We start from the raw sequence: 24945 nt of genomic DNA, 5'->3' as shown, positions 1-24945 counted from the left end.
TGCCCAAAGAGCACAAAAAGTATTAACAACCAAAACCAATAAAAATGTCTCAGGCATCACTTACACTTGTGTTTCTGTTAAAGCAGAATATGACATCATTGTCGCACATGCTGATAATGTAGCTGGACCTGCCACTCGCTTTGGCCTTAACAACATTAAATTCCAAGTGCTTTTTTGTTTAATCTAAGTATGTTTTCTCTCTTTCCCTCATACAAGCACAGCACCAGACTTAAGCTTTCAGAAATGCATAAGGAAAAATACTTTGTTAACATTGCCTTGGTGGTACTGAGGCTGGGAGGTCACTTCCATGCCCGATAGCACTCAAGGTAGAGGAAACTGGTACAGCGTCCATTCCCTAATTTAGGGTACTACAAAATAAGCAGTGGCGGAGGGCGGGGGGGAAGGGGGGAAGCTTTTGTTCTTATTGTCAAGAATATAATTTTCTAAATGGGAAAGAGATGTAAAACTGGGTGGCAATGGTACTCCTGAATGCAAAAGAACTTCAAGTAGTAGATCAAAGATAAAACCGGACATCTACCACTAAATGTCAAGTTCCCCAAGAACACCAGGTAAGTCAGGTCCTCCTAAATGGGGCAGTGTACATGTAATTAACTACCGGTATCTCACCCTTAATTACTCTCAAGTTTAAAACCCAATGTTGGGCATAGTTGTGAATATAAAAGTTGGTGGGGCATAGCCTATTCATCTGCTTAGTTACAAAGAAATTGCAGAATTCTTACTCTCCTCCCATTCCCAAGAAAAACTGTCACCACAGAACTGCTTGGAAAACAGAGACAACATACCTCCCAGAGGGAAGAAATTTTCCATTCTTCCAGGATTTCTGAGATGCAAGAAGCACATATCCCACTCACTCCCAAACAGCTCTGTCCACAAAACTCAGTATCCAGATTCAAAACTGCTCTCAATAAATGGGGAGGCATACCAAATTAAAGAGAGTTATACAAAACTAAAAGGCACGTCTACAAAATAAAACTATCAAATTAAGTCATAAGGAATATTATATGTACCGCTTTGTCATCTTACTGGTACTCACACCAAAGCCTCTTTTTTTTTTTTTTTTTTTTCAGCTTGGTACTTCAAAAGCAAGGGCCCTCATCTCAGAACTCACTTCCCACAGAACAGGCAGAGTCCTGATTATACCAAATCCTAAAACCATATACAAAGTTAATATCATAAAACAGCAACATCAAACCCACTAATCAATATAGTGACTTTTAATAAATAGTGATTTTTTTATACATAGAGTTGCCTGGATCCTTTCCAAGCTGTTCTCTTTCAATGGCCTTATCCCCTTCTTTCAGCTGGTGTTCCTAAGCAAGATACCTACATTACACAGTGAAAAGTTCACAGATAAGTTACAGCCATCATGAAATAAGGATTTTCATTAATTATTCAGGTGGTCATAAGTAAAAAAAATTGCTCTTAATTTCCATCCCCTGTCCCTCAAAGCACTTTTCTTCTCATAAGTCTTCTACTTCAACCCAAAGGAAGGAAGAGAACTAGAGTACTCTAAAGGAGAGACAAGTGAATATTTGCCTAGCCAAAATTAACCTAACCTGAGAGTAAACAAACATTAAGTCAGAATGAGTCTGAAGACCAAGCAAATTGTTTTGTTAAAATGGAAGAGACTGTCTCTGTATTATATTTCAAGACTTCTGTCAACTGCATCTGTTTTAATCCATAGCATGTATCTGTACCATGTCGTGTACAAGGTCAAGTCTTGACAACTGTTTGATCTGGTTTTCTTGTGTCATACAAAAGACAGGGTGTACATGCTCCAAAGGCCCAGAAGTAATCAAAAGGAGTCTGGACAGGAATATTTATATACAAACATTGTTAGAAAAGCTTCAAGAGAACAATATTGAAAACATTCTTTTCATGATATCTGGAGGGCAGAAACAGGACTTCTCTCTGGAAGAAGGGGAGGTATATGTAAAAAAGATTAATATGCTTATTTTTTGCCCATGCATGACAAGGAATGATGATATTCATTTGAAAAGATAGCATGGCAATTTTGTGAGCCATTCAATAAAAAGGGAGTAGCAAGAACAAATTGGTTAATGAATGAGGGAGGAGAGAGGAGAGTATTATGCAGTGAATCTATAAAAATGAACTCAATTTGAATTCAACCAAAAGAACGAATTGATGGAGCAGCAGGCTTTGTAAAGCACTAGATCTTCATCTGGATGCTGAGATAACATAGTGATTAATTTTGCTTCTGTCAAATATCTTGGGGTTTGCTATATAAGAATTAAAAAATAGCACGCTTTTAAATGCTGTTTGATTATTCAAAACATATTCCTCTCACCATTCAAAAAGAAATTTTATAGAGAATGCTCACCGTATATACCTTCTTTTCCTTTAATTTTTTTTTATCATTTTTACTTTGTTTTTCCTATCTGTCAAACTTTAAGATAGAGGGAATAAAACCCCCATTAATCATTACATATGAAAATTTGAAAAAAATACATGTCTGTAACATGAAAAACTGAAGGAAGGTGAAAATTATTTGGTTTATTCCATTTAGACAAATATTTTAAATGTCAGAATGGACGTTGTAAAGGGACAGAAGACAGATACAGGTAAGCAACTTCTTATTCTAGTTCACAGGCACCTAATGGGAGTTTCAGAGATGAAATAAAACATTCGCTTAACAGTTCACATGACAAGAGATTGAACTGGGATTACAACCTACAGCACGAACAGTCACCCACAGGCTATTTTGAATTATTTTTACTGTTTAACTATATCAGTGGGGGAAAAATTGTTCACTCCTATTAATAAAATAATTGTAGACGCACAGATGGCTCTTTAGCATTTCTTCAAGGCACATATATTTACTGAGATAAGAAAACCATTCACGGTATCTGGTAGAAAGTCCCATTTATTGTATTGCTCAAAAAAAACCATTATCAATCTCTATTTGCATTGCAATAGCTTCCTTTTCATACAGGAAAGTTTCATATAATCTATTTAACACCCCAGAAAAAACAGAAAGCCAGATTCCTATCCCAAACCCTTAACACTGCAGTAGAAATGCCAGAATGATAGGAAGAAAGTCAGTGAGAGAAGAAATGGATGCCAGAAGGGACATAAGCCATACCCATGATACAATGTTTATTCAAAGGTGAGCATTTACTGTGCAATGGAGTTTAATATTTTCAAAATGCAGATGACTCTTTCATTGTATCCCTCTTCCTTCTCTAAAAAACAACCTCCTTTGTTTCTCCTCCGGAAAAAAAAAAAAAACCAACAAAAAATAGATAGATCACATCTGCAATATTCAAAAATATCTTCCTTCATTCTTGTCTTTCATCCCGTCTTTTACAACAGAACCAACCAAAACCAGATTACTTTTTCCCATATCACAAGAGTAATAATGCAAAAAGACTATTTGATGCAACAAAACTGCTATTTCTGAACCACAAGAACAGCAGCAGATGCAAAAAGTGTACACAAACTAAACAAAACCTTATGAGTAAATCTCCAAAAATATCTACTTTCAAAGAGATTCAAGAAAAACTCTTTGTAAATTATAAAACTGAGGAACAAGAGACAAAACAACTGTCATTAGATTTAATTTTGTAGTTTTGTACCATGTGGTTTCCAAACCTTCAGTCTAATTTTCAAATACAAGCCTTTAATATTTTTACTATCGTAAATCATGAATTGTAGGCATAAATTGTACTGTAATTTTCAGGAACAGCTTGGCCCTCCCTACAGTAAGCAATCGTGTTTTGTCTCAGGCTATGTAGTTTACCTCAAATTATTTCAGAATCATCTATAAAGATTCTTTTTTCTATTAAAATGATGAATGAGCTAAATGAGGTATGTAATAAATACTGCAGGTTTGTAAACAGACTTCTTTTCTCTTGAGAACTAATGCCTTAACTCATTTAGTAATTCTTCCCCCTGGTATTTTCTAGTGAAGTCATCCTTAAAATATGGTTAGCACAGGACTGTTTGGAAAAAGCAGGAAGGGTCAGAACATAATCTGCTTATGGAAAATAGGGGACCTCCTCTTGACAAATCTAATGAATTGAGGACAGGAAAAATAAACGCAACACTAAAGCAAAGGTCATTGCATAGCACATGTACGTAGTGACTAGAACCAGCCACCCAAGGATGATAGGGAAAACAGCTAAACAGTCCAGACATGGAAGAGTGAAAACCTCTAACGATATGTATTCAATTATGACAATAGGTCAAATTCATTCCTAACATAACTCAACATGCTTCAGCTCTAATATATCGAGGAAAGCATTTTGTCTATTGATTTCAGTGCTCAGAAAAGTATAAGAAGAATTATACATCTCAAATATGATTTTGGTAGGAAAAAATATCTAATAATCTGATCACCACATTCACCTAAGGTGCAAAAAGTGCTTTTTAATAAAAGGATACTTCTACCAAATCGATTCTTTGAATGCAGAATTTATTAATAGACCTTCTTGTGCAGAAAATAATTTGTGAAACAAAAAATTTACCTCAGCAACAACAGATTTAATTCTCTAACAGGTACTTCAATGAAAGCCAGCAACAATACATGGAGAAATAGATATAATTGTATTAGTATGGATACAGATTTCTAATGATAGCAATAATCAAATTTTAATGTTATGGTTATAGCACATGAACAGAACAATATGTCTGTGCCTCTTCAGAGGGAAATGAGACTTCAATGTCATTGGCAGCTCAATAAAACCATTCTCTAACACATAGGGTCCTAATGACAGCTCGTTTCAGTCCAGACAGCGAAGCAAATATGTTAACAGTAAACTCCAGGTCATTACAAGGAGATGGAAATACAACAGGTCCTCTGCACTTTGGATAACTATTGATTTTTTTACTCCATGTTCTCTACATCTCACCCTGACTCTCATAATGACTCAAGTGATGGAATGTCAATAAGCTATTTATGGCAAAGCTACCACATTTAAAGTCACTCAACAAGACTTAGCCCAAACTCAACTATCCACAATTTTTAGATGTGCAGCAAAAGTCGCCAATAATAAATACTGCAAAGGAGAATAGGTATGCTACCTATGTGAGTAAAATAGTATGGGGCCTTCAACTGCGGCAATCTTTGCTAAAGAGGACCACACCAATACCGAAATTCTGTATGGTCAGAATGAAGTAAGAGACTTAAGGTATTACGAAGTCCTCCTTCAAGAGGGTTGGGCAGAAAAAAATTTCATATACATGCTAAATGTACGGAAGAAAAAAATGTGGGTTTTTTTATCAGCTGCACTGCTACAGGCAGTTCTCAAGTACTACTACAAGCACACAATGCACTTTGTCCTTTGGTAAAAACACTCAGATATACTTTGTAAATACCATGTCTCAAATACCATGTAAAGCTAAAGATACAAAAACATTCTCTTTGGTGGCAAGGCCAGGTCAAGAGGTTTTAATTTTCCTCCCCCAATAACTTGCCCTCCATACACACTTCACAATTTCCTCAGTTGAGTTATTTTTTAGTCAAGCTATAAAGACTTACATAAAATTGTGGGCACTTTTGCATTTGAAAAAGGGCTCCAGAAAAGATTTGTAATGTATTTGCTTCAGTCCACAACGTCTGCACAGACACAACAGAAAAGGAGGTGAACTGCAGTGCAGAGATGGCAATGAGTAGAAAAAGAGGTAAAGAAATCCTTTATCAGCAAAACATCCCTTCCACCTTACACTGATGTATATACAGCCCTTCAAAATAAGCTAGTTCACATCACTTGTCAGACAGGTGAGGGAGGAAAAAAAAAAAAAAAAAAAAAGATAACTAACATCTCCCAAGTCAGCTTGTTTCAGTGTCAAATATCAGCCCCGCTGCAACGGAGACAGCAGGATCACACAGCCAGCAATGGGGGAGAAGCCAGAGGAGATGCAAGTCCTCACCAGCTCTTCAGCACACCACGTCTCGCTGGCATTGCTTTTTAAAGACTAGACCCAAATGCTGCATGGTAAGGAAAGTTAGGCTAGGTCTGAAACACGCCTCAAAGTCAATGGCATCTGAAGGCATTACTAAAGGAATCAACAGCAGCTGGATTTATTTCTGCTAAATTAATTATCAACACTTCAACAAATCCTCACAGACTCCACAAGGGATATCTAGGGCTTCGGTCAGGGTCTGTAAATTCCACTCTAAATTGTAATTTCTACCTTGGTTGGTACAAACATCAGAATTACTGGTTTGTAAACCACTAGATCTACCACCACCACCACCCCCCCCAAATTGTTTTTGAAGATGCTGACATCCCATCAGCCACTTTCCAGTCCACTTGCACTGAGGGAGCTTTCCCTAACAGCTTACACAGCACATAAGTAGTTCAGCTATCATTAGCTCATCTATCATCTCTGAGTTTCTTTCAGAGCTTTTATGAATATCACCCAGGCTTGAAAAGCTGTTATTGGTAAAACTGTCTATTTCCCTTAATGTTTTCTACTGAAACTTCAGATTTGAGACTTTCTTTAAGGAGACCTCTAAAAAGCAAAGTTTTGGCCTGTGAACTTTGAGAGTTCCTTCACTCTGAATAGACACATGAAAAAACTCACAGAATGGTGGGGTCAGGAGGGACCCCTGGAGCCCCCCCAGCCCAGCCCCTGCTGAAGCAGCTCTCCCAGAGCGGGCTGCACACAGTCACGTCCAGGGGGTTCTGAATGTCCCCAGGGCAGGAGACCCCACAGCCTCTCTGGGCAGCCTGTGCCCCTGCTCTGGCACCCTCACGGTAAAGAAGTTCTCCCTCATGTTCAGGTGGGGCTCCCTGTGCTGCAGCTTGTGCCCGCTGCCCCGTGCCCTGTCGCTGGGCACCCCTGACAAGGGCCTGGCCCCGTCCTCCTGACACTCGCCCTTGAGATGGTTGTAGACACCCATAAGGTGCCCTCTCAGTCTTCTCCTCTGCGGGCAAAACGGGCCCAGCTCCCTCAGCCTCTCCTCATCAGGGAGATGCTCCAGTCCCCTCATCACCAATTAATTCAGGGTGCTCTCCTACTACGGCCTCATTTCTTCTGTGCACTGCTCGTACTCCCCAGTCTGCTCCTGAGCCTAGTCTTTGGTGGGTTCCTCGTTCCATAGTGAGCGGGTGTGGGTGTGAGCGTGCATACACACACGTATATGTATATGTGGTAGCTTTTATGCCTTTTGTTAGTTGTTCATTAAAATCCTTTTTGTCATACTTTATGTTTTTTGGAGGGGTTTGCTTTTTTAACATTTAGTCTAACAAATGTCAGATTCCTCCTCATTCTGCTCACTGAAAAATTATTTCACATTTTTTTAAGGATGCCCTTTACCCTACTTTGCTGTCCAAGCTCTGCTGACTTCTTTTACATTTTTTTTTTTTCTTTCTGGAGAAGTGGAATACTTTCCCTTAAAGAGACAAATGATGTCTTTCTTGTCACTTGTAGTTCTTGTCACCTGCAAGGCTTTCACTCATTTAGCCATTCGGTTTAGCTTCATTTTATCCATTTTTTTCATTTGTACAAAGAGTTAATGCTAACTTTTGGGGCGTTAACACTTGAAATTTTGTTCGTTCTGAAACTATAAGTAGCAGCCAGTGTTAAAAATAGTTGAAGAATGGGAAATACTACTTTAATCAAACAATTTTTTATCTATTAGAACGGTATTAACAGCCTTTATAAAGAAAAAATAAAATTCTTCCTTTCTAAACAAAATTTCCTTTCCTGTGCACTATTAAAAAAAAAAATTAGCAGCAGTAAAGGAATTAATTTTGCAGACAATGCTACTGATGGTTCAGAAACACTCATTTTTCTCCAAAAAGAATCTTACAGATCAAATCCCGGCTACATAAAATAGAAACCTACGGCAGCAGTTTGCTGAAACGTGGAATTACTCATTCTACCTGACAAATGGTACACATAGATATATCCTCCCATCTTACAGATTTTACAAATTCAGCTTAAGACACATGGAACAAATAAACAGCTATCATAACAAAGAAGCCAAGAGAATAAAAACTGACTAGTTACAGGAAAATAAAGGAGGCAACTTACAGAAGGACTTGCAAGGGGAGTGAGAACTACTGAATACTTTAATACTTAGATCCATTTTAAGGAAACAAACACACAAAGCCTACTTGCTACTTTGTTATCTTACAGTACACTTCAAAGAATGAACAAACTATAGTGGGAACGGCAAATCTGCAGTAGTAATAGCAAATGCACATAGCGATTTTCATCAAAGAACCTCAAGACATTTTAAAATTTCACAGATCGAAACAGTAAGATGATCAAAAATGAGATGACTATGCCAGGATACATAAATCACTAGCAGAGCTCAGGTACCTTGCTTCTCTTCTGATGTGCAAAATCTATGCCCTGACATACCTGTGCTTCCACAAAAGCATGTTTTTGGTAGTCGGCTCTAAAATGCCATGCAGCGATGCAGTCACCACGAAAAGGCAGCAAGGCATGCTGCCTCCCCCATGAGGGGACTTTCTGTAGATTTTTAAGGTGTTTCCTTCATTTAATTAGTATCACTTGTATGCTCTTCTTCCAACTGAACATGCAGCAACACCACACACCTTGAACCACCACTTGCCAGGCTGATACAGTTCAAAATTAGTTAACGGTAATTCCTGATTGCTTCACTTGGCAGTGCTAACTTAAATGTTCTAGAGTAAGTAAAAAAATAATTTAAAATTGACATAATGCTAAATAAACTAGTTTGATATCCATAATAAGAAATCTCTCAACCATTTGGCCGATGAGAAAGGCATCTTGTGCTTCTCAAAAGCACAGTGTTAACTATGTTAGTAAGTGAAAGATGCAAACCCCCTGGTAATTATGCAAATAATATTCCCCATTATAAATCTTCAGCTCCTCATTAGGTTGAGGCCACAAAACCCTTATCTCTCCTGCACAACATTAAGAATCCAGGGGTTTCAGGCATAACACTAAAGCTGTACCTTGATCATAACTCCTCTCAGTTTTCCTTTGTTCTGATAATTTAAAATGACAAAATACTAAACATTTGTTTACCATACTGTAATTATTCTTCAACAGTAATGTTACCATGGAGGTGAAAGAGCACTCGGAAACATCCGCAAAAGGTACTAATACTGAGGTGTATTTTGGTGAAATTTGTTTGGTTTTAAATTGTGATTTGGAAAAATAAAATGGGCAATAGATCTTTAATTACAGAGCATAGATAACACTACTGCTTATTGAAGCGACTGGTTTTCTATGTTACCAACCAATAAATCATAGAAAGCTTTGATTTTATTTCAGCTAGAGGGCCAAAGAAATATTTACATTTATATAGTTGCTCACATAAGCAACCAAGTTAATTTTCACAGCCATGCTTGCCTGAGTGTTTTATACTTTTTTCTTGAAAATACCAATTTGTTTACTGTTTATACTCAAGTAATTAAAAAAAGGAAGGTATATTCATACCTCAAAGAATAATGATAATTGTTACAAAGAAGAGCCAATACAGACTCAATGCAGCAAGCATCTGCCAAATATAAGAAGTTATAAATCTGCCAGACATCTGAAATGGACTGAAATATATATAGTGACAGTTTTCAGGGAAAAACAGCCAGCCATATTTTACAACTTCCTTGCCAGGAAGTTTTTATACATCAGCTCTAATGAAATATGATTCTTGGATACAGAATTTTTCACTAAGCTGGTTCCAAGGTTTGAGACAATCACTAGAAGTTAAGACTTTTTGTTGTTTTCTAGCACATCAGACTAAAAGACCAATACTTTTTTAATTCTTATTGTTAGCCAGATTTCCAGCCCAGAAATATAATGGACTTCCTTTAAATATGATGTAATTTATTTCTGGAAAAGTTCTCTTGTATTCTGTAACTTCTTAATACAGAATAGCCAATTTGGTAGGTAGACCTTGACTATCATACTGCTCTTCCACCCTCTGGAAAAAAAGACATTTAACATTATCCACACACAAGAAGTTGTACTATATTTGTACCTTCAGAAAGGTTAGGCTCTTTCTAATCAGCTATTCCCAAGACAGGGACATTTGACGAAAAAAAAGAAATAAAATGGCATACAATTTACTAGTAATAAAGAAAAAAATATATAATAAGAAGAGATCTGCTCTCCTATCAATAATTTGAAACAAGTCTGAAGTCATGGTTGCTTGAAAATTCTGAGTTTCCATAAAAGTTTTGAAACTTACAAATCGCTGTGCCTTCTGACGCTCCTCTTCTGTCGCAGCTCTCTCTCGAAGAATGGCTCGAGTCAAATGTTCATTAGAAGAAATCCTTTCTCGCTCCAGAAGTTTGCCAAACTCATCACGGACATACATTTGTTCTTGTTTCAACCTACAGAAGGTGGAGGGAAATATAGATTGAAGGTATATTTTCCATGTGAGTTTAAAAGGACATAGGCACAGTCATTTTAAAAGCAGTCACTGTACACCTAAATACAAATATTTTCTAAAAATTCCAAAAGTTTCAGATTGAAGTGTCAAAATCAGAATACACAAAAGCTACAAGCCTTAGTATCACTAAGTCATATAAAATACAACTTATTCAAGAGCTTTATGAAAATATATTTTTAAGTAACAAGAATATGCATGGAGCTCTGTTTGTAGATTGGTTTTGCAGTGTTTTTAAGGCACCCTTTTCCCAGGAAAATCCTCTCCCCACCATCTGGTGGGCACCCAATTTCCCGGTAAGAGCTCCACTCTTTTGCAATGGGATAATGCTTTCCTACCTCTGGACACACCGTAAACTCAAATACTGCATCTATTCAGCAAACTGCAAAAAGATTGAACCACCGTAATAAACCTTTCCCAGCAATCTGAGAAGATGAGATCAAAATAGCTATTGAACTTGTTACAACAGAGTTAATAAAAGCAACTCCAGTCCGAGAAAATTCTCAACATTTGTACGTCACAAAACATAAATATATTTGAAATATTCGCTATAGTACTCAATATAAGCACACCATATCTAACTTAAACAATTTATTATTTGTGTATTTTCGTTGAACTAATAAAACTCATCTGTTGCTTGTATGTTGTGACACTGAACAGAGAGTCAGCATTAGGGAACTCAGAATAGTAACAGCAGTATGAAACACCAGTTTTGAAATAGATTTTTGAAAGAATGATGGAGAGGAAGCTTAAGTATTCTCAGTGCATTTACACATTGTCAAGGGAGCTTCAGAGAACAAATCATAATGAGTAGGGTCACTTTGTAAAAGGTACTAGCATTATAGTACATTAGATTCTTCCCCAGGGAAAACATTTAAGTGAGGTGGGGAGGAAAAAAGACAATTACAAGATGTATTGCTTCTGTGCTCAGATACAATCCTCTGAAACGCAGCAACCAACTGGGAATCTTTATAAAAAGTTTATTAAGCAGCATCTTCAATTACTTTAGAAAAAAAGTCAGATTACGCAGACATGGACCAAATTCCATTAAGTGATTTCCCAAGGTCCCCCAAATTATTCCAGCAGCATTGATATAACAAATCCTTCACACAATCAACGGTGCAGTCAAAACACACTGGTTGTCTTTTCCATTGGAGAAATCATGTTTTGTCTAAAATGAAAAAAAAAAGTGTCAAAATAGAAGTCTCAGAAGCTTTTTCTTGTGAGACACAGCAGAAAAGGCACTTAGCATTCCCTGAGACTGAAGTAAGCGCCTTCTTCATCCTTTCTGGATTTTACTTCCCACAAACAGCTTTCCCCTAAAAACGTCTCTTCTTTATGTATACTGTATCTAGCAAAGTGAAAAAAAAATAAAAATCAGACAACGTCTGAAAAAGGCTGCCAGAGACTTCCACCTTAGAATCTCTCCAAAATTTTAAAAAACCACTTAGATGTTTACATCTAATTCTTGCCAAATCATTCCCATATTTGACATAAGCTTAGTCAGTCTTTCTCAAGTCGTCTCCTTCTTGCCTCTGGAATTATGAACCTTCATGAGATCACCTGTCAACCTCTATTGCAAAAAGAAGAAAGTCAGTCTTCCTAACACTAAAAAATAATGGGCTCCTAATGTCAAGATAAACTCTTTGATGGCTTAACCTGACCGCTGTTACATTCAGCTTCCCTGCTAAGTACACTACAGAGGGACAGGATGTTCTTTTCTACTTTTGCCAAAACTCCGCATGTCCTTTACTGCAACTTGCTACAAGACAATGACCCAGAATCTCATCTATGTTCACGAGCCACCTGACTCCTTACCCTACAGTGAGCCATTAAAAAGCTTTTCATCAGAAGCACTGACATCCCACAGAATTAACAGATACCACCACAGCCGTGGGTACAGCCATACCAGTGACAGAAGGGATGGCTATATAATGCTGTTTCCCAAAAGCAGAGAATTAAGGGCAAGACTTGCTATTTCGACCTTAACCAGCCCATTTAAAATTAGTCTAGGTATCTCAAAACTGCTTTGGAGCCAGTCCAGTTCCGAGTATCTTCTTGGCCATGAACAGCTGCATCCTACCACAGCAAGACAGAAAAGGATGAGGATAAGACACCCAAAAATGGCACCTATAAACACCTATGTAACCCTACACATGATCTTGTAAGTTACTGGTTTCTGAGGACACCACATGACAAAAATCCCAGAAAAAGGATCCTGTGCCATCCTTTGTTGGCAATCTCATCTCACTGTCATTGCCAAACCAATCCTCCGAGGAACTTCCATCACAACAGAGTAACTGGTAGGGGTGCAGGGAAAGTCTCTAACTCCCACCTTTGGTAATACAAATTACTATCTGCTCACCTCCTTTCCCCCACTCCACCTGTAAAACGATATAACTAAACAGTTAGGCGATGTGTTCTTTCCTCATATACGAAGACAAAACCCAATATTTAATATTAGCTTGCTCATTGATACCAATATGTGAAATATTTACATCACAAATCAAAAGATTTTACCTTCATTAATAGTTCTGCAAATTCAGTTATTGTAGCTACAGATAGCTCCTATTCCTTAATGTGATGTTCCTCAATCTTCAAAAATGCACTTATAATGGTTTAAAAGTCAGCATAAATATCCAAACACAAAACTGTAAGCATTTACCATGTCACCGGGTAGTTAACAGTCTTGCAGCTAAGCAGTAATACCTTGCATAAACTGATCAACTTCATGCAAAACAACAACTAAAAGAAAAAAAAACAACAAAAACAAAACAAACAAAAAAACCAAAACAAAACACCCCCACCCAAACTACCACCACTACAACCCCCCTTGCCAAAAAACAACACCCCCCAAAACTAAATCTTACCACTGTCACTATTCCACCTGCAAGGCTACAGTAGAAAATCACTTTCCGGAGATTTTGGAGATGAAAAGAACATTCCTGACTCAATTTATACTTGCCCCATTTAAACACAGGGGGCACACTTTGGGAAAAAATACCATTTTAAGGTAACACCCTTGTTCAGTGTTCCATCTTCCATTTGTCACACAAAAAAAAAAATCTACACTTTCAGGCTTTTATAAGAAAAGTTTCTCTGATCAATCCATCAGCTCTTCCCTGCAGCTGTTGCAGAACTACTTGATCCATTTCCAGACAATTTCACTGTGGTGATTAACTAATGCTTTCCAGGTTTTTTATTCTGCAAAATATTCGATAGTTTATTAGCAGAAGTACCTTGCACTTCCATACCACTTACCAGGTAGGAGTCAATCATTTATTTCCTCACATACAGCACCCTAACTTTTTTTTTTGCAAAAGTTTCAGTAAATTTTGTACCACACACATCTTTCAGAAATGAAAATATTAACATCAGTTCCAAGACTGCTTTCTGAGAAGTCCCATTACTGACCACTTTCCAGACTAAGAATCTGCATACATCGTTCACAACAAATCGCCGCCTTCTCCAGTTTAACCAGTAATTATCTAAAGCTGCCAGTGTTTCAGTAGCCATTGACAAGATTAGGCTTACTACACTGTTGTTGTTTTAAAGAAGATATGTTTAAAGAACATTTTGTTATGGAGGGGAAATCAACTTATTTATTCCCTGCTGCTACTTCCCTTTAGTAAATATTTTTTGTCTCTTATTTTCCATTCCTTTCTATGTCAGCAGCAGATCATCTCTTTGACATTCATTAGAACTTTGCCACTAATTTTACTTCAACAGTTCCAGAGATGTCTGGATTGCTTTGTATTCCCACAAAAACCTTCTTCAATAAGTCAAAACACATACAAACAAACCCAAAGAAACACAAACAAAACAAAAAAATAACCAAACAAAACCCCACAAAACCAAAACACCCCCATCCATTTCATTTTAAACATAAAGAAAAGCAAAGGTTCCACTTGACTTTCATCAATTCTCATTTTGACTTCTTGGCTTCCTTTGGACCCCCACCTTTTGGAATAAAGCTTTCTTTGCTGGTCCATATGCCTGCATGCTTATCTTGTGGAACATCTGATCAGTTGCAATCTTTTTTGAAGACAGCTATTCACCAAGCAATGCTTGGGAGCTCTTTCCTACAGGTCTTTTCATGTTGTTTGGCCAGAGAGTTTTCACAGCTTTGCCTTTTCAGTTCTTTGAATTTGTCATTTGTCTTTGAATTTCCAACTCTCCTCTACGTAAAAAGTTTATCAGCTCTTCATTTCAATTAGCTTAACTAGATGCCTCCTTTCATCAGGGTATATTTGCTGGTATCACAAAGCAAATCTGCAATTTACATGCTCATCTCCAGAAGCAAAAGCTTTCTCCTTCACTGGAGGCTAGCTACAAGCCCAAGTAGTTCCCTGCAGTACTGTGTCTCTAAGCTCAAAGGCTGGGCGATGCCTGCATGTTCAGCTTTGCCAATGTGTCTAGGAGTAGGTTTATGAAACTTCAAGACACCCAGGTCACCTCAGTGAAGGCAAGCTGTAAAGCAAACATTTTGCTGATTTTTTTCCCGACAATTTAGGCTAAAAAGGTACTTGTTTTATGTGCATAAAAAACATCCAAGGCTGTCTTGCTTACAGCAGCACCTTAAAGAAAAAATTTAGTCTTTGGTATCTACTCTAATCCTTGTTTCCATGATCAGGAATGTATCTGATCACACGAAAAAAATGTAACTAGCAAACTTCCTGAAGCACCCACTAAACTTCTTCAATTGGGGCAATTTTGATTCACAAAGAAGTCCTAAATAGCCACCTCAACTGATTTAAATTCACAAGAGTTTTAACAAAATAAGTAGGATTTTTAAATAATTTTCATTTATTTGAGTTACATAATTGCGTGGCTTGTAGGAGCTTAATGAAACAAACACAAGGCAGATACGTGCTGATCACAAACATTTGCTTGCATCAACTTACAGTAGTTTTCTTCCTTGACATTACAAATTCATTTTACTGGCATTCAGCATGTACTGCAGCTGAATAAAGGCAAACGTCAGCTAAGTCTACAGTATTAAATTAAATTATCTAGCCAAAACTAAAAAAATAGATAGATGCACATCTGCAATTTCTAAGGAGTTAAACAGCACAACTTGTCAGTACTGTCCACTACTCCAAGAATCTCATATGAGCCACTTAAACATTTTTAATTACAAGAAATATAAAGGCACAATATAATCGTTCTCGCTTTTAAGCACAAAACTCAAGTTAACAGACAAGAAATGTTATGCATTACACTGATAATTTACACAGAAAGTGTTTTAAAAAAAGGTGCTGAAACAGCAGCGCTGCTGGCTATATGTTTTTCTACACAGTTGAATAAAATACTACTAAATAATGATGAAACACAGTTTCAAGAATTGTACGGTGCATTACAGTAGCCAATTTAATGAAATACAGGATGCAGTGCTATCACTTTTCCATAGTGCTATTTGAAAATACACATAAAGCATTAATAAGAACCTCTACGTACTAAAGTTTGGATTAACACTTCACAGTATTTCATGTTCTCAGCTGTTTTATAGCACATAATCACACATAAAAAGCAACAACTCCTGCCTTTCTACAGCACTGTCTTTTAGGGCTTCAACACTCTGAGCTAATGGTATGAAGAAAATTTATGTACGTGTACTTCTTGTAATTTAGTAAACAAACAGCTAATGAATAAGTTACTTATCTTATTACTGCTAAAGCTTCTGGCACTCAAGTTCTACGTCGTAACTTCTTTCACCCATCCTTTAAATGCTTGATGATTGTCTCTTTATTAAAAGAGAAGTGCAGTCCACAGCTCCCTCAGAATCATGCAGTCATTTGGGCTGGAAGGGACCTTGTGTGATCATCTAGTTCAAACTCCCTGTTCAAGCAGAGTCAGCTAGAGCAGGCTGCCTGGGACAGTGTTCAGTTGGGCTCTGAATCCCTCCACAGATGAAGACTTCACAAACTTTCAGGGCAACTCCTGTGTTTGATCATCTTCACAGTGTTCTCTGCTGTTCAGATGGAATTTCACATGTTTCAGTTTCTTGTCCTAATCCCTAGATCTTCCTGAAAATGCCCTTCTTGAAAACATGAGTGACATTTGCTTTTTCTCAGTCTTCAGGAACCTCTTCTGATCACCATGACCCTTCAAGGATAACTGAGAGTGGCCTCACAATGACATCAGCCAGCTAGCTCCCTCAGCACTTGTGGGTGCAACTCATCAGACCCCATGGAACTTGCTCAAAGTTCAGTCTGTTTAAGCATTCCTAACTTGCTACTCCTCCAGCTGTTCTCCAGACCTTCCCTCTGGTCCCATGGTGCTGAGATTCCTGAAAGCCAGCCTTAACAGTAAAGGCAGAAGAAGAAAAGGCAAAGGAGGCATCAGAGTATCTCCACCTTCTCCATTTCCTTTATAACCAGGCACTCTGCTTCATTTAGCAGTGGTCCAAGCTTACCCCAGTCTTCCTTTGGTTGTTGATTTTACCACTATATTCTGATATTCATATTTAAACACAAAGACATCTCTACATATTCATAGATCTATCTGCTGAAAGATAACTAAAAGTAATGAAGTATTTACAGTAAGTAAGACAAAAGCAAAAATAAACAAAATCTTTGATTTTGCTATTTATGTGAACATGAATTTTACAGACTGAAGACAGGAAAATGTTCAACGAAGTTCAGGAACACAGGCACACAACCTAGTACACACATAGTTCAGTTTCTAGCTTGTTCAGTGGTACTTCAAAAGCTAGTCTTATCTTAGAAGTAAGGGTAGATCCTTACAGTCAATGACTGACATAATTAACCTACCGGACACGCTTCTTGTAATAATGATACTTCAACATACTCCTATCAGCTCCCATGCCTGTTCTAGAAATCTGTTTTTAGTACAACCCAAACTTCTGAAAATTAGAATTGAAAAACATGTCAGTGAATACCTAAAACACTTCCTAAGCATTTTTGTGCTAAGATACAAAAATTCATTTGTTATATATGTTTTAATAAAAATATGTTTTGCAAGTGGAAAATGAGGTCATCTCCTGTCTACAGATACTCTAAACATAGAAAAAATTTGGGCATTAAAATGGGGGGGGAGTGGCAGGGAGAGCTTTTGTCAGAAGAAAATAAGTTCTATTGGCTAAAACTGGATGCACCTTTGTACTGATAATGCACTGCAAACATCCTGCTTACCATAAAACAGAGAATAAAAATGCCCTGCCTGAGGCTCTTATTGCCTTTAAAGACTGGACTTAAGAGCTTAGCTACAGGATAAAAAAATTACTAAATTTCCTCTGAAATGAATGCTGTGACAGTTATGAAGATTATCTATTTGAATAAAAAAACTGAACCCAGACCCCCTCTGGAGAAAATTCATAGACTCCGGTAATTCCCATCTCATTGGTGACAGCAGCCCCTTGGAGTCACTCAGAGCAGAATGCTATTACATGCATTAAAATTACTGAACACAATAAGCAGACCTAAATATATGAAGTTCACATTTTCCTTAAAAAAACCCAAACCACCAACCAGAAGTATGATTAAACATTGTTGTCACCGAGGGGAAAAAATCCTGGGGGAAACTGTAACAGGCTAGGTAAATCCTGATACATTAACAAGCAAAGATTTATGGATCTCAGAACAAACAGAGGCATAGTAAAAATTTTGTAATTTTTGTTATCATATTATCACATTTTAGGTTCCACTACAAGACAAATTTTGGACTGTTTTATTCCTGAAGTCGCTTTAATCAAAATAATGTTTGCAGTACACTCCACCTATATTAAATTCTGTTAAAACTGAACACAAAACCTACATTATTCTCACAGAGCAATCTCGCATCGGCAGACAGATGAGAAGAATTTTGAAAGATGCTCTCATATATATTGAGTGCACCCTCATCAAGTTTGCTGTGAACTGCAGTCGACACGCAGGAGGGAAGGGATGCCATCAGGAAGGAGATGCACAGACCTGAGAGGTGGGCCCGTGCAAACCCCATCAAGTTCAACAAGGAGAAATGCAAGGTCCTGCATCTGGGTCAGGGCAATCCCAAGGACAAAGACGGGCTGGGCAGAGAATGGATTGAGAGCAGCCCTGAGGAGAAGGACTTGGGGGTGCTGGTGGACGAGAAGCTCAGCGTGGCCCGGCAAGGTGCGCTCGCAGCCCAGCAAGCCAACCGAGCCCCGGGCTGCACCAAGAGCAGCGTGGCCAGCAGGGCCAGGGAGGGGATTCTGCCCCTCTGCTCCGCTCTGCTGAGACCCCCCTGCAGCGCTGCCTCTGCTCTGGGGTCCTCAGCACAAGGAGGGCACGGGCCTGTTGGAGCGAGTCCAGAGGAGCCCACGGAGATGATCAGAGGCTGGAGCACCTCTGCTGGGAAGATGAGCTGGGAGATTTGGGGCTGTTCAGCCTGGAGAAGAGAAGGCTCCGGGGAGACCTTAGAGCACATTCCAGTACCTAAAGGGGCTGACAAGAAACCTGGAAAGGGACTTTTTGCAAGGGCCTGTAGTAATAGGACAAGGAGGAATGGTTTTAAGCTGAAGGAGGGCAGATTTAGATATTAGCAAGAACTTGTTTAGTGTGAGGGTGGTGAGATGGGAGGTTGCCCAGAGCAGCTGTGGGTGCCCCATCCCTGGCAGTGCTCAAGGCCAGGCTGGACGGGGCTGGGAGCGACCTGGGCTGGTGGAAGGTGGCCCTGTCCCTGGCAAGGAATGGAACTAGGTGGTCTTGAAGGTCCGTTCCAACCCAAACCATTCTGTGATTCTATATAAGCCAATTCCTTTTTACGTCTATATCTTTTGAGATGTGTGCGGACAGACAGAAACAAAATCTAAGTTATACAGATAATTAAAACATCTGTCCAAACCACGTTCAAAAGCAGATCTTCAGATGTAAGCTCAATGGGAAATATTTGATTTCAAGCAGAATAACCTTTTTGCTTCAGCATTCCTATTTTTTTTATTTATATCTTTTTTTCCTATAGAAACAGTGAATGTGAGATTCTAGGCGGCATTTGTTATTATACGGCTTTTGAACTACCTATGAACACAGAAAACGCAACATTAGTTAAAAGAAAATCTGCATGTGAATACACCAAATGTTTCAGAGCATTACCTGAGACAGCCTGAAATGCTTACTCCACATCTCCGGGAGGAAGAAATTAATTAAATTATGGCATTTTCCCAAGCTAGTGCTACTGATTTAGCCCCAACTTGAACAAAGAACAGTTGAAATATCATGGCAGTGCTGCTGTACTGTACACTGTCACTGAACAAAGAGGCTACAGGTGAGAGCACCCAGCCAGCATAGAACAGTCATCAATTATGGTTGACCATCACAAGCACCATTAAAAAACCCAAATAATAATGATCTCAATCACTTAGTTCATCTTGGTCATTTACTGCTGTTGACAGTAGAGGAAAAGTAAATTTTCCTAAATTAATGCATATTAAGGAATAAATTGAATAAATTTATATTTAAAACTTTGTTAGAAAGTTGCTCTTCAGGTTTTCAGAATTTTGTATTTTCTGTACGTATCAGTTTAAAGTAATTACTTCTATTCAAGTAAAAGTACTGTTAAATAATAACATAAAAAATACCAAAACCCCAACAAAAATAATTCCTTAATTAAGTAATGACATTTAATAACTGACAAACACCATATTGGGTCCAATAAAGTCACTGAAGTCAAAATACACAGCTAGCTCCATTCTCCAATACTTGCGCAGCATAACTAGAAATTTAAGAAACAAACAAGAAAGCATCTCTGATGGGACTAGCAGTCTGTTTTCTGTATCTCTTAAGAAATGCAAAAATACATTCCAAAACAAGGCATGATAAAACTCGGATTCACTCTGAAAAAAATTCCATCATTTTCAGATCCATCTTTCATATGGCTTCAAGACAAAAAACCATTAATTTTACTTATGTCATGGTACTGTAATCTTACACAGCATGACCCATGTTAGCCACACTAACAAGATGAATAATTTAATTCTCAGTCCAGGAGAACTCACTGTTTACTTCAAAATATCCATTTCTGTCATTCTTTAATAACACCTGCAGATGTGAAAGATTATCATTAAGGGAAAAGCACCTTTTAATTCACAGAGAACAGCAACACACTGAGAAATGTTTAAAAAAAAAAGTTTTGTGCTTTGATGGCCACTACACACTTTGTCCACTACCAGGAAAATCATCCTTTCCTCTTCCCTGTAAAAATGTAGAAAAATCTAAAATCTTCAAAGTTGGAAATGATCCTTAAGTATGAACTCCATGTAAGACGTAAAACTAACACATTTCAGTATGAAAAAGCATCTATATGCTTTCTTACGAGGTTTGGGTTTTTTAATTAATGTTAATTTTAGCCAGCTTCTTTCATGATCTCTGAACACTTACATTTCTACATGATACCTCCTCAATTCAAAAAGCTTACACTGACTAAAAAATAAGAGTACGCTATGTTTACAGTGGAAACCATTCATCAGAGGTTTTGCTTAGTTTGACACAAGCAAGTTTGTTAATGCATTCTGACAGACTTGCATAACATCCAAAAATGTTTTCAACAATGCAGTTTAGGCCATGATTCAATATTAATGAATGAATAACGTTTCTGAGTATCAAGTTTCAATATTTAATGAGTGAACGCTGAATGTGCCACAGAAAGCTGTGGTTGAAAATCACTGTAGCTGACAAGGGTTTTAAAAAGATGCGAGAGACATCACAAAAACAACTTTAACCTGAACTGAAGTCTGAAGTGTGACATGGATATTTCTCCTACTCAATTCCTAGTAACTGATTATTCACCTGACTGCAAAGTCAGATAAATTTTCTAAAGTTCATCTGCCTCTGCAAAACACAGTTAAGAAAAGAGATATAGAAAGACTATCTGAAAAGGAATGTCATTCTAAGACTCCTGTGAACAAAAACACAACACAAAAATTATTCTAAGTTGAAATTACTTCCTGCACTTTTTAGACACAAAAAAATTTACTATTTACATAAGACTTTGCATACTACAGCTGAAATGAGCTACTCCTAACACTAGTAACAACCACATTTCCAAAAAATCTGTCCTAAAAGTACACTTCTAAACCAAATTTTTCAAATTATGCACGTGTTAACAGAAAATATAAATTTTAATGCACCATAAACCCACAGTGTAAAAAGGACACACTTTGCCTTCAACTTCTCTGCACTCATATTGCTCACATATCCCAAATAGAAAAAATGTAAATTTTTTTCTTCCAATTTCCTTTGTTCTTATAACAAAGCTTTAAGTGAAATGTATTTTAAATGCTGCATGTGGTGGCATCACACCACCTGTGTGTGGGGCAGGAGGTAGAATGTAAAATGTTGCTAAAAATCATCTATGGGAAAGCGGTTGTAAATTTGTAAATTTACAACTAGAATTTAATTTCCTGAACTTATGTTCTAACCAAGTGGGTTTTAAACACATCTACATATTGAACAAATCTTCCATTAAGTACAAGAGAGTTAGGACCAGTAAAAGGGCCGTTTCCCCCCGCGCTCTCCTGGAGCAGCCGGCTGCTCCTGGCGTGGGGACCGGAGTGACATCCCGCTGACGGCCGGGCACAGGGGCTGCTCCCCAGGGACCAGGGCTGGGGCCAGCCCTGCCGGGTACCTGCACGGCGCTCGGGGCGAGGGGACGGAGCGCGCCCTCAGCCCGCCTGCGGGTGACACCCGGCCGGGGGGCGCCGATGTGCCGGGGGCAGGGGGCTCTGAGGGGGCTGGGCAGGCCGGGCCGAGGGGCCGAGGCCGAGTGTGTGAGGGGCAGCGGGGCTGGGGGCAGGGGGCTGGGAACTGCCCGGGGGAAAGGGCCGGGGGGGCTGGGCACAGCCGCTGGGCAGGAGCCCCCAGCGTGCCCAGGTGGCCAAGGGGGCCAGCAGCGCCCTGGCCGCTGTCAGAAGCGCTGTGGCCGGCAGGGCCGGGGCAGTGCCCGTCCCCCTGTGCTGGGCACCGGGGCGGCCGCCCCTGGGGGCCTGGGCTCAGGGTCGGGCCCCTCTGGGCAGGGGGGGACGCAGAGGGGCTGGAGCGTGTCCAGAGCCGGGCAGGGGCTGGGGCAGGGGCTGGGGGGGGGGCGGCGGGGGGGAGCCGGGGGGGGTCAGCCTGCAGAGGGGGGGCTCAGGGGCACCTTCTCGCTCTCCAAAAGTACCTGAAAGGAGGGTGTAGCGAGGTGCGGGTCAGGCTTTTCTCCAAAGTAACAAGCAACAGCACAAGATGAAAACTAGGGGAGGCTTAGATTGGATATTAGGAAAAATGTCTTCACGGAGAGGGTGGTCAAGTGTTGGAACACACTGCCCAGGGAGGTGGTGGAGTCAGCGTCACTGGAAGTGTTCAAAAATCACGTAGATGCGGTGCTCATGGACATGGTTGAGTGGTGGACTTGGCAGTGCTGTGTTAATGGTTGGACTCAATGGTCTTGAAGGTGTTTTCCAACCTAAATGATTCTACGATTCTAAGAGAGAAGCAGCATGAGAAACCTGAAATGCTAAAAAATGCAGGGATATAGAATGAAAAAAGGAAAGTCGTCAAACCCAGATTTGCATCATTTTGGGAGTGCTTAGTCCAAAACCATTCAATCCTGACTACACGGATCCCAATTGCTATGCACTTTATAAAGCACAACACGCACAATGAAAATTCTTTGATAAATTCACTACCAATGATCAAGAGCACTCATGATTATGGTGCATGCAGCAAGAGAGAAAAGATCAAAGGTAGCAATAACACTTGCAATCCCTGTCCCATCCAACCCTTTTAATTAACACAACATGTCCTGTATACCAGCAGGCTCCAAAAAAAAGAGCCCTCCAATTCTAACCTGATGTACTCCAGACCTAGTGACTGGCTACCCCCCGTACTCCATCAGCAAAGTGTAACGTCTGAAATCATCCCAACTGATTAGCCTCGGCTGTAACACAGAAGCCAGCAACCTCCCACAGCTCACAGTGAGTTAAAATAAACGGCAAGAAGGAAAAGAGAGGCCAAGTTACACATTCTGGATATGGGTTGGGGTAGGTCTTTTTGTCCTCTGATGAGAGCTAGCAGCATCTCTCAAATTTGCAGATTAAATATTACAAAACCAAATACAAACAACATCTGTTTCATGTCGAGGGGTTTTGGCCTATCTACCTCAAGCTGCATACCATAATCTGAGTAAGATTTTCCTAGTGTCTTACACTTTATTACTGTTAGTTTCCTAACCTTGCACTTCATTTTATTAAATTTAACAAGAATTCCAGCTCCAGTACTTCGTTCCATATCCACTTATTCCTCATGGTGACCTGTTACTCCTTAATTCTGGCCATGCATGTATATAAATCACTGCTTCATTCATTAGAAATATTACTGAAAACATAAAAGTTATTCCAAAATTGATCCCTAAGCAGCAAGTAATCTTCTCCCATAATGCTAACTCCTTCCTCCAATATCACAGAATGGTTTGGGTTGGAAAGGGACCTTCAAGGTGACTTAGTTCCAGCCCCTCTGCTGTAGGCAGGGACACCTTCCACCAGCCCAGGTTGCTCCAGGCCCGTCCAGCCTGGCCTTGGGCACTGCCAGGGATGGGGCAGCCACAGCTTCCCTGGGCAGCCTGTGCCAGTGCCTCACCATCCTCACAGTAAAGAGTTTCTTCCTAATATCTATTCTAAATCTACCCTCCCCATCTATAATCCTTTACATGCTTGCCGTTGGTCAGTCCCAAATTATCTTAAAATTCATACATTAGTTTTGGACATCTCCAGTACCAATAACAAGGAAGACAAGGAGGCATCAAGTGCTTTGCTTGACTCTTCAGGCTGAAGTCTGTTACGCAACCCAAGAACACACTAAACTCAATACAAATTATCTTTGTTAAAGACTATGTTCCACCTTGCCCCACTTAACCATTTCTTTCCATTCTCTCAATTACCCCCTACTTCAAAAGTGGTACTTCTCAAATTACCCATAACGAGTCCAAGTAATAACATTCAGCTGAACATACTCATTCATTTCCTTTTTCCAGCTGCCTTACAGCCTCGGCATAACATTTGTGAATTGAAAAATCTTTGCTAATGGCCATGTTATTTTATGTGCCAGTTCTTGATCAAAAGATCAAAGACACTAATTTCAAAACTCGTAATTACATACAGCTCTTCAATTTATCAACAATACTTCCACGGACAGCTTGTTAATACACATTGCAATATGGACACTGACTCTTGTCAGTCCAATGGCTGCTCACACCATCTAGAAGATAGTTGTTTTGACTTTCTTCATTAAGATACTTGGGGTTTTTTTTAGGGAGTTGCTGGGTGTTGAGAGGAAGGGTGATTAGGAGGGAGGGAAGGTTCTTTGAGGGGATTTTGTAATTATACTTCATAAAGCCACTCTTTTTAAAATATGTGCATATAGATCAGTATTATATAAAAACAGAATAGATGAACAAATTTCTACCTTTATGCCAGCGGCATGCAGAGAACCTAAGTCAGAATAGTAAAACTGTTTTACATAATTTGTATATGTATTTAGTTAAGACTTTTCCCGATATCCACCTAACTCCACTTGAAATTACTTTTGAACTTAATATCACTCCTCTTGGGATCTGCA

At 39.1% G+C, this 24945-nt stretch overlaps 1 protein-coding gene across 4 annotated transcripts in view; it reads right to left on the bottom strand.

The window, feature by feature from the left end:
- Nucleotides 1-24945, bottom strand: part of CHCHD3 (coiled-coil-helix-coiled-coil-helix domain containing 3) — a 164008-nt gene that overhangs the window by 98888 nt on the left and 40175 nt on the right. For all 4 annotated transcript variants that reach the window (XM_040594388.1, XM_040594390.1, XM_040594387.1 and 1 more), the window contains exon 4: nt 10178-10322. In XM_040594388.1, coding sequence (XP_040450322.1) covers nt 10178-10322 — 145 coding nt within the window. The remainder of the gene's footprint in view (nt 1-10177; nt 10323-24945) is intronic.

The sequence above is a fragment of the Falco naumanni genome, chromosome 5, assembly GCF_017639655.2.
Source record: "Falco naumanni isolate bFalNau1 chromosome 5, bFalNau1.pat, whole genome shotgun sequence".
Lineage (NCBI taxonomy): Eukaryota > Metazoa > Chordata > Aves > Falconiformes > Falconidae > Falco > Falco naumanni.
The sequence above is the reverse complement of the archived record's forward strand: the minus strand, read 5'-3'. Positions and strand labels throughout refer to the sequence as shown.